We start from the raw sequence: 14,043 nt of genomic DNA, 5'->3' as shown, positions 1-14,043 counted from the left end.
CCTTAGGCTCCTTTCACAGGTCCGTTTATTTCCAGTACCAGAAAAAAACAGTACCGGAGATATCCTTGTGTATACTATGTGTGGCAACGGTCTGCCACCTGTGTGCCGCATCAGTGCAACACGGACAGCCACCAGGGAAGAAGCGCTACAGTAAGCGGTTGTGGAATATCCAGATCATCCGCATCTACTGTCACTGTTATTAGCGGCAGCAGGTGTCAGATGATGGGGGTAACAGTCCCAAAAGCCACCACATGCTATGGTTCATATTTTAATATAATGCTCATCATTCTCCTCTGCTCGCCGGCAGAGCAGGGGAGAACGAGGAGAGCCGGCTTCAGCACCTGCCTCCGGGGAACAGCGCTTACTGTAGCGCTTCTTCCCCGGCGGCCGTCCGTATCACACGGATGACATCAATGTGTGCACGTGAGTGGGACGTTTTGCTGTCCGTGCTGACGGCAAAAAACGGACATGTCAGCGTGTTTTGCCCGCAGACACACGGTCCGTGGAAACACACTGACATGTGCACAGACCCATTCATTTGAATGGGTCTACGTGTGTACGTGTGTCCGGTACGTGTGAAAACCTGTCACCACACATACTGGAGACATGGATGTGGGGCCTTATGTAGACTTGAAAAGCAACACAAAAACAGCACATTTCAAATGTTACAAAATATAAAATCCACAAATCGAAAGGAAAAAAATAAAAATGCTTAACATCCATGGAGACATTTAGAAGTGTTTCTTAAAAACTTGTGTATGAAAGAAGTCTTAAGGATTAGCTGAGCTACTATAATGTAGCGAGTAAAGGAGGATAAATACACACATGGTGGCCACGGAGCAGTGTAGATTTGGCTGAAGAAAATGCCGATGTGGTTCATATTGACGCCCTCTGTGCTTTTATGGGTACAGCCAGCGATTACCTGTCCACACACTGACCAAGCTGTGTACATGTGAACTAACCCATTGCTTTCTCTACATCTCATTGCCATCATTCCTGAAGAATTATGAATGCAGCACTGGGCTAACACAAATTATATATCTTAGCAAAGGGAATCTGTCACCAGGTTTTTGCTATTCCATCTGAGAGCTGCATAATATAGGGGGAGAGACGCTAATTCCAGCGATGTGTCACTTATTAGGCTGCTTTCTGTCATTTTGATAAAATCCCCGTTTTATCTGCTCCAGATCTAGCAGTTCTCTAAATGCTGAGCTCTGTATAACCCCGCCCACATCACTGATTGGCAGCTTTCTGTGTACACTGAATACAGGGCCGGCTCCAGGATTTCGTGGGCTCCGTTAACACATGCCACAATTCATGGTGCACAGATACGGCAGAGAAATAAAGGTATAGTACAATGCCAAAGATTTCACTTCTTACATTACATGAGTGATATCTACTGTAAATTCTACAATAGGTCAGAAACCGGACAGTATAGTCCTCCATACAGTAATATGGGCACCACATAGTACTCCATACAAAATAATGAGCCCCATATATTGCTCCATACAAAATAATGAGCCCCATATATTGCTCCATACAGAATAATGGACCCCATATAATGCTCTATACAGTATAATGAGCCCAATATAATGTTCCATACAGTATAATGAGCCCCAAATAATGCTCCATACAGTATAATGGACCCCATATAATGCTCCATACAGTATTATGAGCCACAAGTAATTCTCCACACAGTATAATGAGCCCCATATATTGCTCCATACAGTATTATGGCCACCATATATTGCTTCATACAGAATAATGGGCCCCATATAATGTTCTATACAGTATATTGAGCCACATATATTGCTCCATACAGAATAATGAGCCCCATATATTGCTCCATATAGTATATAATAGGCCCCATAGATTGCTCCATACAGTATAATAAGCCCCATATATTGCTCTACACTGTATAATGGGACCCAAATAATGCTCCATAAAGAATAATGAGCCGCATATATTGCTCCATACATAATGGGTCCCATATAATGTTCCATACAGTATATGAGGGGCTTCATATAATGCTCCAGTATATGATGGGACCCATAGAGTATAATGAGCCCCATACAGTATGAGTCCAATATACGGTAATACTTGATACAGTATATAATAGACCCCATATATTGCTCCATACAGTATGGGCCTCATATAATGCTCCATATATAATGGGCCCCATATAATATGGGCCCCATATGATGCTCCATACATAATGGGCCCCATATGATGCTCCATATACAGCTCTGGCAAAAATTAAGAGACCACCACATCAAAACCCTGTCATGTGCAGCCCAATCTCCAGACCTGAACCCCATTGAAAACCTCTGGAATGTAATCAAGAGGATGATGGATAGTCACAAGCCCTCAAACAAAGAAGAACTGCTTACATTTTTTGGGCCAGAAGCAGTGTGAAAGACTGGTGAAAAGCATGCCAAAACGCATGAAAGCTGTGAATAAAAATCATGGTTATTCCACAAAATATTGATTTCCGAACCCTTCCTGAGTTAAAACATTAGTATTGTTGGTTCTAAATGATTATGTCTGAAAGCACTGTTTTTTTTCAATTTTGACCATTTCTCTTTGTCAGAAAAAAAAATACAAAATGTATTGTTTGGAAATTCTAAGACATGTTGTCAGAAGTTTATAGAATAAAAGAAAAATTTACATTTTACTCCAAAATATACCTATGAAGAGAAAAATCAGGCAAACTGAACATTTTGCAGTGGTCTCTTAATTTTTGCCAGAGCTGTATAATGGGTCCCATATGATGCTCCATGACCAGCCTCATATAATGCTCCATATATAATGGGCCCCATATAATGCTCCAGTGTAAGATGGGCCCCATATAATGCTCTATATATAATGGGCCCCATATATGATGCCCTAGTATGTGATGGCCCCCATATATGATGCTCCAAACCTAAAAAAAAATATGAAATACCCACCTCTCGTCGCTGGCCGCTGACTCCTCAGCGTCAGCATCTTCCCTCTCTCTGCACTGTGACTGCTCATGATACGTTCTGAAACGCGTGGTGTGTGCAGCACCAGTGACCGTGAGCCACACAGGTCATTTTGTGCCCATGTCCACACTATTCCATCTTATCCTGGATTACGCCAACATGCTTGTATTAACTTGCTCTATATCGCAATCACTCCTTCACAGGTCCTGTTCTTATTCACTTGTCTTTCCTATATTTTGTACATGCTATATATTATATGAAGTGATGTATTACTTTTGCTGCTGATGCATTTGCACCTATTTCTATTGCATATAGCCTGGCTATTAGTACCTCTGATATATATACATTTTTTGTATCCAGACTGCGTTATTATCTCAGTCACATTGATATTGTGATCCAATTTTTAGTCACACTATCATTGTGAGGCAATTTCTTGTGGGCCCCTGTTATTTCTTAAATTATCTAATACTTCGCTATTTATGCTGATATATTTATATACTATTTTTTCATCTATTTTCTTGCGGCTCCATTTTTAATATATCTTTATCATTACGTATAATCATGTTTCATTCATTTTTTAACCTGTACAAGCACCTCTTCTGTATGTAGTGCTACTTCTTATTACCCTCACCAATAAAGGTATTTTAACCTTAAAACTCCACATGTTCGGTTTCTTTTTCCTTGGCCTTCAGGCAGAGGACACACAGACGTGACATCATCGCGCCCTCTAACCTGAACGTGACAGTCAGGAGAGGCGGAAGACACCGCAGCAGTGGAGCGGGGAGAGGTAAGTATCGCAAGTGCCGAGGCCTGGAGCAAGCGGTGGGGTGCCCACTTGCAGGCACCGGCATTGGCACTGGGCGCCCATAGCGTGCTGGTGTCCCCGACGGCGAGTGGGCCTCCCCCGCCTGCTGACGCCGGCCCTGACTGCATAGGCTGAAACCTGCTAGTCAGTGTTGAGGGCATGAGTAACACAAAGGTGACGGGGAGTGGGCCTCCCCCGCCTGCTGACGCTGGCCCTGACTGCATAGGCAGAAAGCTGCTAGTCAGTATTGAGGGCAGGGGTGGCACAAAGATGATGAATATGGAGGACTACCTGGCAGCAGATTTAATATTAATCTCCTGATAAAATAGTGATTTGATCAAAACTACAGTAAGCAGCCCAGTAAGTGACAGATCGCTGGAATTTGGGCTTCTCTACATTATGCTGCTCCCTGATTAGGTGGCAAAACCTGGTGACACATTCACTTTAAAATATTTTTTTGAAGATTAATACAGTATTAAGCTATGAAATGGTGTGCGTGGCTTTGCTCTGCTTTCTCCAGCAATCCATATGACAGGAGCAAGGGTCAAGCATGCAAGCCTCTAGACCACACCACACAGCCGGGTGCAGAGCCCTGGTCTCAGGATCAACGGGGGTCACAGTGGTCGAATCCTCAGTGATGATTGACCCCTTGTCCTGTGGATAGGGGAAACTTACTAACTTAGGAAAAACCCTTAAAATAAGTTGTCCAAATACAGTAAAGGTTATGTGTTTAGTTGTAAAACTGTAAAATAAAAATACAGTAAAATACACGTTATATGCTTGATATTTCAGAAAGAAACTGTCCACAGTTAAAAATAAAACACAAAAAAACAAAAAAAAACCATGGCTGCTTTCCTTCCGTCTGTGGGTTACATCTGGAATTGTAGTTCAGCTACAGTGTCGGCAAAAAAAATCTTTGCAAGTTCAATGAAACCACAAAATCTTAACATTCAAGTGGATTCAAGTGTTTTATTGTGGATATTTTATTACAATTAGTATTTTGTCACGTCACCCTTACATTTTATCACCATCTGCAGTCGTTTAGGCATGGATTCAGCACCCCACACCATCACACTGTCAGGGTGTTTAACAGTCTTAACTGTATATTTTGGCTCATACCGTGACACGGTACTCGGACTTCGCACGACCTTTGAGCCTCCCCTGACCAGTCTGAAAGTGCTCTCATCACTAAACATCACTTTCTTTCACTCTTCAGATGTCCAATCTTGATATTTCTTACATAAGGCAAGCCTTTTCTTCTTCACTGCTGCTGTGAGCAGGGGCTTCTTTGCGGCACGGCAACTTGGTAGACCCAGGTCCTTCTGCAGGCGGTGACGAATTGTCCTGGTTGCGATGTTCTGGAGGAGCATAGGGTACTTGTTTTTTAGTTCAATGGCAGTTATAGAAGGATGTGACATCACTTCACGCTCCAGAAGCTTATCAGTCCTTGGTGAAGACTTCTTAGGTGCGCCAGAGCCTGGTTTCCTCTGCGGTACCATCCCAGGAGGCAATGATGCCGCCGACCGCTTCAGTTGATAAATTGCTTCTCTTGACACTCCCAGATCTCTAGCTACAGCAATCACCGAATCCCCCTTCTCGAGCAGAGTCAAGGCACGGGATTTCTCTTCCATTTTAAGCTTCTTTTGACCCATTGTGGGAGATAATAAAAAACTGAGGGAGATAATAAAAGTCTGCCTAATAGCAAAACTGGCTGAGCTGCACATAACAACCAATCAGAGTGCAGCTTTCGCTTTACCAGAGAAGTGAAAACTGAGCGTTGATTGGTTGATATTTGCAACAAAGCCAGCTTTAACCCCTTTCTGACATTAGACGTACTATCCCGTCGAGGTGGGGTGGGCCCCTATGACCACCGACGGGATAGTACGTCATACGCGATCGGCAGCGCTCACGGGGGGGAGCGCGGCCGATCACGGCCGGGTGTCAGTTGCCTATCGCAGCTGACATCCGGCACTATGTGCCAGGAGCGGTCACGGACCACTCCCGGCACACCGCGATCAAACATGATCGCGATGTGCCGGCGGTACAGGGAAGCATCGCGCAGGGAGGGGGCTCCCTGCGGGCTTCCCTGAGACCCCCGCAGCAACGCGATGTGATCGCGTTGCTGCAAGGGTCTCCTACCTCCCTCCCTGCTCCAGACCCGGATCCAAGATGGCCGCGGCATCCGGGTCCTGCAGGGAGGGAGGTGGCTTCACAGAGCCTGCTCAGAGCAGGCACTGTGAAGCCTGCAGCACTGTAAGATCGGTGATCTGACAGAGTGCTATGCAAACTGTCAGATCAGCGATCTGTGATGTCCCCCCCTGGGGCAAAGTAAAAAAGTTAAAAAAAAAAATTTCCAAATAAAAAAAAATATTCCTAAATAATGAAAAAAAAAAATATTATTCCCATAAATACATTTCTTTATCTAAATTAAAAAAAAACAAAAAAACAATAAAAGTACACATATTTAGTATTGCCGCGTCCGTAACGGCCCGACCTATAAAACTGTCCCACTAGTTAATCCCTTCAGTAAACACCATAAGGGAAAAAAAAAAAAAAAAAACGAGGCAAAAAATAACGCTTTATTATCATACCGCCGAACAAAAAGTGGAATAACACACGATCAAAAAGACAGATATAAATAACCATGGTACCGCTGAAAATGTCATCTTGTCCCGCAAAAAACGAGCCGCCATACAGCATCATCAGCAAAAAAATTAAAAAGTTATAGTCCTGAGAATAAAGCGATGCAAAAATAATTATTTTTTCTATAAAATAATTTTTATCGTATAAAAGCGCCAAAACATAAAAAAATGATATAAATGAGGTGTCGCTGTAATTGTACTGACCCGAAGAATAAAACTGCTTTATTAATTTTACCAAACGCGGAACGGTATAAACGCCTCCCCCAAAAGAAATTCATGAATAGCTGGTTTTTGGTCATTCTGCCTCACAAAAACCGGAATAAAAAGCGATCAAAAAATGTCACGTGCCCAAAAATGTTACCAATAAAAACGTCAACTCATCCCGCAAAAAACAAGACCTCACATGACTCTGTGGACCAAAACATGGAAAAAATATAGCTCTCAAAATGTGGTAACGCAAAAAATATTTTTTACAATAAAAAGCGTCTTTCAGTGTGTGACGGCTGCCAATCATAAAAATCCGCCAGAAAACCCACTATAAAAGTAAATCAAACCCCCCTTCATCACCCCATTAGGGAAAAATTTAAAAAATGTATTTATTTCCATTTTCCCATTAGGGTTAGGGCTAGGGTTAGGGTTAGGGCTAGGGATAGGGCTAGGGTTAGGGCTAGGGTTAGGGCTAGGGCTACGGTTAGGGTTGGGGCTAAAGTTAGGGTTAGGGTTGGGGCTAAAGTTACGGTTAGGGTTTAGATTACATTTACAGTTGGGAATAGGGTTGGGATTAGGGTTAGGGGTGTGTCAGGGTTAGAGGTGTGGTTAGGGTTACCGTTGGGATTAGGGTTAGGGGTGTGTTTGGATTAGGGTTTCAGTTATAATTGAGGGTTTCCACTGTTTAGGCACATCAGAGGCTCTCCAAACGCGACATGGCGTCCGATCTCAATTCCAGCCAATTCTGCGTTGAAAAAGTAAAACAGTGCTTCTTCCCTTCCGAGCTCTCCCGTGTGCCCAAACAGGGGTTTACCCCAACATATGGGGTATCAGCGTACTCAGGACAAATAGGACAACTTTTGGGGTCCAATTTCTCCTGTTACCCTTGAGAAAATACAAAACTGGAGGCTAAAAAATAATTTTTGTGGGAAAAAAAAAAAGATTTTTTATTTTCACGGCTCTGCGTTACAAACTGTAGTGAAACACTTGGGGGTTCAAAGCTCTCAAAACACATCTAGATAAGTTCCTTAGGGGGTCTACTTTCCAAAATGGTGTCACTTGTAGGGGGCTTTCTACTGTTTAGGTACATTAGGGGCTCTGCAAACGCAATGTGACACCTGCAGACCATTCCATCTAAGTCTGCATTCCAAATGGCGCTCCTTCCCTTCCGAGCCCTCCCATGCACCCAAACAGTGGTTCCCCCCACATATGGTGTATCATCGCACTCAGGACAAATTGGGCAACAAATTTTGGGGTCCAATTTCTCCTGTTACCCTCGGGAAAATACAAAACTGGGGGCTAAAAAATAATTTTTGTGGGAAAAAATTTTTGTTTTATTTTTATGGCTCTGCATTATAAACTTCTGTGAAGCCCTTGGTGGGTCAAAGCACTCAAAACACATCTAGATAGGTTCCTTAGGGGGTCTACTTTCCAAAATGGTGTCACTTGTGGGGGGTTTCAATGTTTAGGCACATCAGTGGCTCTCCAAACACAACATGGCGTCCCATCTCAATTCCTGTCAATTTTGCATTGAAAAGTCAAACGGCGCTCCTTCCCTTTCGAACTCTCCCATGCGCCCAAACAGTGGTTTACCCCCACATATGGGGTATCAGCGTACTCAGGACAAATTGTACAACAACTTTTGGGGTCCATTTTCTCCTGTTACCCTTGGTAAAATAAAACAAATTGGAGCTGAAGTAAATTTTTGGTGAAAAAAAGTTAAATGTTCATTTTTATTTAAACATTCCAAAAATTCCTGTGAAGCACCAGAAGGGTTAATAAACTTCTTGAATGTGGTTTTGAGCACCTTGAGGAGTGGTTTTTAGAATGGTGTCACACTTGGGTATTTTCTATCATATAGACCCCTCAAAATGACTTCAAATGAGATGTGGTCCCTAAAAAAAAAATGGTGTTGTAAAAATGAGAAATTGCTGGTCAACTTTTAACCCTTATAACTCCCTAACAAAAAAAAAATTTTGGTTCCAAAATTGTGCTAATGTAAAGTAGACATGTGGGAAATGTTACTTATTAAGTATTTTGTGTGACATATTTCTGTGATTTAATTGCATAAAAATTCAAAGTTGGAAAATTGCGAAATTTTCAAAATTTTCGCCAAATTTCCGTTTTTTTCACAAATAAACGCACGTTATATCGAATAAATTTTACCACTATCAGGAAGTACAATACGTGTCACGAGAAAACAATGTCAGAATCACTGGGATCCGTTGAAGCGTTCCAGAGTTATAACCTCATAACGGGACAGTGGTCAGAATTGTAAAAATTGGCCCGGTCATTAACATGCAAACCACCCTTGGGGGTAAAGGGGTTAATATTAGACATTTTTTTTATTATCTCCCCCATTGTGTACACTTTTAAAAAGTGAAATTATGATGTGGATTTTACATGTAAAGTTTTTTTTTGCAGGCACTGTACACTGAAGTGAAAGGTGTTGTGTTAAGCTGCAATACCACACAGTGGCTAACGACAGGAGTGGTGCTGTTTTTGGTAAAGTAGCCATGTTTTTCTAATTCTGGACATCCCTTTTAGGTCATGTTCACACATTCAGCATTTTACCTCAGTATTTGTAGCCAAATCCAGCAGTGGGTGTTTCCTCTGATTGTTCCTCTCCTGGTTCTGCCTTATAAATACTGAGGTAAAATACTGACCGAATACTGATAGTGTGAACGTGGTCTTAGGGTTGGTCTGAAAAGAACCGTCAGGGGCAATTGTCCTGCAGCCCCTCGGTCAGAGTACAGATTGATCCACAGCAGCTTGCTTTTACCATTCACTGATGGTCTTGCGAAGGCGGACAGACACCTTAAGGTACCTTCACACATAACGATTTCGTTAACGATATCGTTGCAACGTCACGCTTTTTGTGAAGTAGCAACGATCCCGCTAACGATCTCGTTATGTGTGACAGCGACCAACGATCAGGCTCCAGCTGGGAGATCGTTGGTCGCTGGGGAACGATCAGGACCTTTTTTTGGTCGCTGATCACCCGCTGTCATCGCTGGATCGGCGTGTGTGACGCCGATCCAGCGATGTGTTCACTTGTAACCAGGGTAAATATCGGGTTACTAAGCGCAGGGCCGAGCTTAGTAACCCGATATTTACCCTGGTTACCATTGTAAAAGTAAAAAAAAAAAACAGTACAAACTCACATTCCAATGTCTGTCACGTCCCCCGCCGTCAGCTTCCCTGCACTGACTGTCAGTGCGCCGGCCGTAAAGCAGAGCACAGCGGTGACATCACCGCTGTGCTCTGCTTTACGGCCGGCGCTGACAGTCAGTGCGGGAAGCTGACGCCGGGGGACGTGACAGACATCGGAATGTGAGTATGTAGTGTTTTTTTTTTTTACTTTTACAATGGTAACCAGGGTAAATATCGGGTTACTAAGCGCGGCCCTGCACTTAGTAACCCGATGTTTACCCTGGTTACCCGGGGACTTCGGCATCGTTGAAGACAGTTTCAACGATGCCGAAGTCGTTCCCCTGATCGTTGGTCGCTGGAGAGAGCTGTCTGTGTGACAGCTCCCCAGCGACCACACAACGACTTACCAACGATCACGGCCAGGTCGTATCGCTGGTCGTGATCGTTGGTAAGTCGTTTAGTGTAACGGTACCTTTAGTTAGGAGCCAGCTGGATGCTCTTTCTTTGCTGACTTTCCCCATACAAATTCACACTCACTTCAGTTAAGTGTGCATATGTTTCCAATAGGGAGAGCGGATTAGACATCTGCCAGAGGCAAATCTCTCTGTGAAACATAACGATTAGGCTGGTGTCACACGACCGCATATTCGCTCATCTGAGAGAATCTTATTGATTATGCACTGATCAGAGTTTGCTCAGAGTGTCAGCTTAGTGTGATCAGATTCTCTCAGATGAGCGAATCGGGGCACACTGTGAGGAACAGATGGAGAACAAGATTCCTCCATCTTCTCATTTGTGTCAGTGAAGGTAAATCAGAGTTTTCTCATTATTGATCTTCAGGAGCGAACCACTCCCTGGCCTCACCGCTTCCTACTAGCTGGGTGCAGCGGTGCGCTTGTGATGACTGACAGTTCAGGACGGCGGCCGGTCTGAGCTGCTGATCCAAACAGTGCGCTCTCTAACACTGGCAGCTTTGTCTATGCTGCATATGTGGAGCTCTGAAACTGGTTAGATCCAGCAATATTGCAATAAACTTGTGTTGCACGCCTTGCTTAGGAAACTGGCCACCTCCGATAGTCTGCAGAGGTGGCCAGTGATCTAGGCAAGAAGCAGTAAACTATACAATTAAAAAAAACTCCGTTCTTAAGAACTGACAGGATTTTGAATAAGTGGTAAATGAGCTTGTTTTTACAAACACTTAGCAATTTTACCCATCTAATAAAACAGAACAACCTCTATAAGTGATCACAGAGCTCTAATGTTTTCTATACAGGCTAAGGATACAACAGAAGGTATTATATTACAGTATAGTATATAATATATAGTATAATAAGAATTGTAGTATAAATGTATCAGTTCCAGTGTAAACAGAACATACTTAAAATATAGGAAATTGAATAAATAAATAAATTGGGAAAATGGCTTCCTTGCATTGCACACCAGCTGTCACTTTTCAGAAAAAATATGTTTCACCGATGACTTTGGAACAGAAATCATCAAAAAGAATAAATACAAACAATAATGAATTCCATCTTTCTAAGAGGACGTCGGATGTCCTGATCTCAGCTGATGGGGCTAATTTCCCACATACATTATGTTGTCACTGGCCATAGGGAAAACAGGTGGTAGTTAGTGGTAATGGTGGTAGTTAGTGGTAATTATCCCCCGGTGTGGTGGCCGTGGGGTCTGCATTCACGCCTCTCACCTTTCTGCATGTCTTTTTCATGCACTGGTGGTGGAGGTAGAGAGGCGTCCATACGATGAGAGGCCGGGAGGACGGACAGATGACTGACGGTGGGGCCCCTGGCGACCCTCTCGATGGGCACCTGTAAGGAGGAAGATTTAACCCAGTGAACGCTGGGAACGCATCATTTCTGCTATGTCCTGTTATATTACTAGCCTGTCAGGAAGAGGTGACATGTTCCCTGGAAACTCTCCAGACACTATGCACTATTAGAAATAGAGCCATTTCTGGTCCCTGGTCCTCATCGGAAATGTATCCGGCAGGTGTGGTAAGGGGAACGCATGCAGAACTTTTGCTAACGCCACATCTGTTTCGCAGAGCGGGTGACACCAGCGGTGCAGAAAGGAGTGAGAAAAGGATGGTAGGATGGGGGTTTAGAGAGGAAGATAGGAGCTGGCTCAATCTGCCTGATGCTTTGCACGTGGGCATAGGGCCAGGCAGAGAAGAGCGGGCCCATCTTATTGGAATTCAGTGGTGGCCCTCGCTGCCTGTCCAGAGACAGATGTAACGCAGCCGTCCATGGCATTGCAAGCAGGCACCGAGCGGTTTCCAGGGATTTGTGTGTAGTGGAGAAGCAATGTCGGAGGCTCACCGTGCGAAATGACAGCCAATCTCCCATTCCACATGACAAGCACTGGATACAAACTTTAAACAAATGGTGACCTTTCCAAAGATTAATTTGTTTACCAGCAGAATCCTCCTCTCCTTGTCATCCCAGATGGAGCATATCGGAGCGTCCCCAGATTCTAGGTGGAAGGAACGCTGACTCCAATCAGCTCCGACTCTCCGGCAATTAGTTCCGGGCTTGTTTTTTGTTTTTTCCCCCTCTCTCTTGTATAATATCATCCCCCCCATCCCTACACACACAATTACCTCCCATCCGATCAGGGAAATTGTCACGCTTCCCATTACTGGTTTAGTAAGTACATTGCAATGGAAACATCAATTTGATTACAATGAAAGTAAACCTCCGTGACAACCTCCAACAAGGGCATGAAATGTATATTATTCCAGTGTTACTCCTGGTGGTGTGCGCTGCCTGACAGCTGGTGGAGACCCCTGCACAATGCCGTCAGTGATCTACTAAAACCTAGGGATCAAACCCAGCAGGGGCCGGGATCCGGTCAGCTCATGCTCTTTACGCTAATTTTTATATTGCAGTAGAAATGGAGTGTTGTGATCATTTCAGCTGGAAACTGGAGTAAAATCCAAGGCTGCCACCCGTGAAGCCCTAACTAACCACATTCTCCATCCAGGAGCCCTGGAGACATGTGTGAGATCTCCAGGAACCAGAAGGCCATTGTCACACACAGCGTTCTTCATCGCTTTTCTTGACATTTTTCTCTGCTGCTTTTTTATAAGGAGATATTAAATAAAAGGGGTATTCCAGATACATGTTATCATATAGCCACAGAATAAGCACAAGATCAGTGGCGATCCAACCACTGAGACCCCAATGGTCGCCAGAAGGGATGTGTGTCCTTCATTTCACTAAAGGGGCAATCATGCATGTGCAACGCCGGGCTACCACTGCAGTCTTGCCTTGCGCAGGCGTGTACTATGGAGGACAGAGAATGAACTTCAATCCAATATTGCAGCCAGCATGCAGCCAGCGGGTAAGGAAAGGGTGAATCAAAAACCCCAAAACCCCGCCTCCATGGCTGAAGATTGTTCCCTCCAAATTCAGGTGACAGTGTCCCTTTAAATGCTGAGCCCTGTATACCACTGATTGGCAGATTTTTGTGTACACTGTGCATAGGCAGAAAACTGCTAATTAGTGGTGGGGGCGGCGTTATACAGAGCAGATGACTAGGAGGCATGGGACACAGAGTCCTGTAGTGAATCTCCTGCTGATACTGATTTTATTGAAACAGCAAGACACAGCCTAATATGGGACACATATCTGGAATCAGGGTATCAGGCCCTATATCATTGCTGCTCTCATATTACACCGCAAAATAGATTCCCTTTAATGCAGCTTTCCTCACAAACTGAACAGCACTTTGGAAAAAAAAAAATGGCCGCTAGTGGGGGAGCATGTGATGATGAAATGAATGTGTGAATTAAACAAAATGTCCTGCTGCTTCTTGTTTTGGTAGCCATAGGATTTGCTTTGAAAAACAATAAATAAAGTTTTAAAAAATTCTATTGTTTGAAATTTATTGTGTTTTTTTTTTTTTGTTATAAGTGTTAAAAAAATACAAAACTGGGTGGATGTTAAGAAGGCTTATATGAAACTATTAAAGGGATGCTATCATTAGAAAGTGACATTGTGTAATTCAGATGTTTGTGGTACATGTATTTTTTTATAATTTGGCAATGTTCTTTTTTCATATCACGATCTCAATTAAGGCTATGTGCACACGTTGCGGATTAGGCTTAGGAATTTCTGGTGCGGATTCTGCCTCTCCTGGCAGAAAACACGCCTGCGGATTTGTTGCGTTTTTTGTGCGGTTCCGCAGCGTTTTTTGTGCATTTTTGCTGCGGTTTTCTTGCGGATTTGCTGCATTTTCTACCCCTGCGGCTTTC

General features: G+C 43.6%; 1 protein-coding gene across 3 annotated transcripts in view; it reads right to left on the bottom strand.

The window, feature by feature from the left end:
• Positions 1-14,043, bottom strand: part of IQCH (IQ motif containing H) — a 158,294-nt gene that overhangs the window by 111,091 nt on the left and 33,160 nt on the right. For 2 of the 3 annotated variants that reach the window (XR_011320824.1, XM_069766407.1), the window contains exon 6: positions 11,476-11,596. The exons of the other annotated variant lie outside the window; for it this stretch is intronic. Coding sequence is in view for 1 of the 2 variants with exons in the window: in XM_069766407.1 (XP_069622508.1) it covers positions 11,476-11,596 (121 nt within the window). In the remaining variant the exon portion in view is untranslated. The remainder of the gene's footprint in view (positions 1-11,475; positions 11,597-14,043) is intronic. 3 annotated transcript variants of the gene reach the window in all.

The sequence above is a fragment of the Ranitomeya imitator genome, chromosome 4 (genome assembly GCF_032444005.1).
Source record: "Ranitomeya imitator isolate aRanImi1 chromosome 4, aRanImi1.pri, whole genome shotgun sequence".
In the NCBI taxonomy this organism is placed as follows: Eukaryota; Metazoa; Chordata; class Amphibia; order Anura; family Dendrobatidae; genus Ranitomeya; species Ranitomeya imitator.
This window is presented reverse-complemented; position numbering and strand designations above follow the sequence as displayed.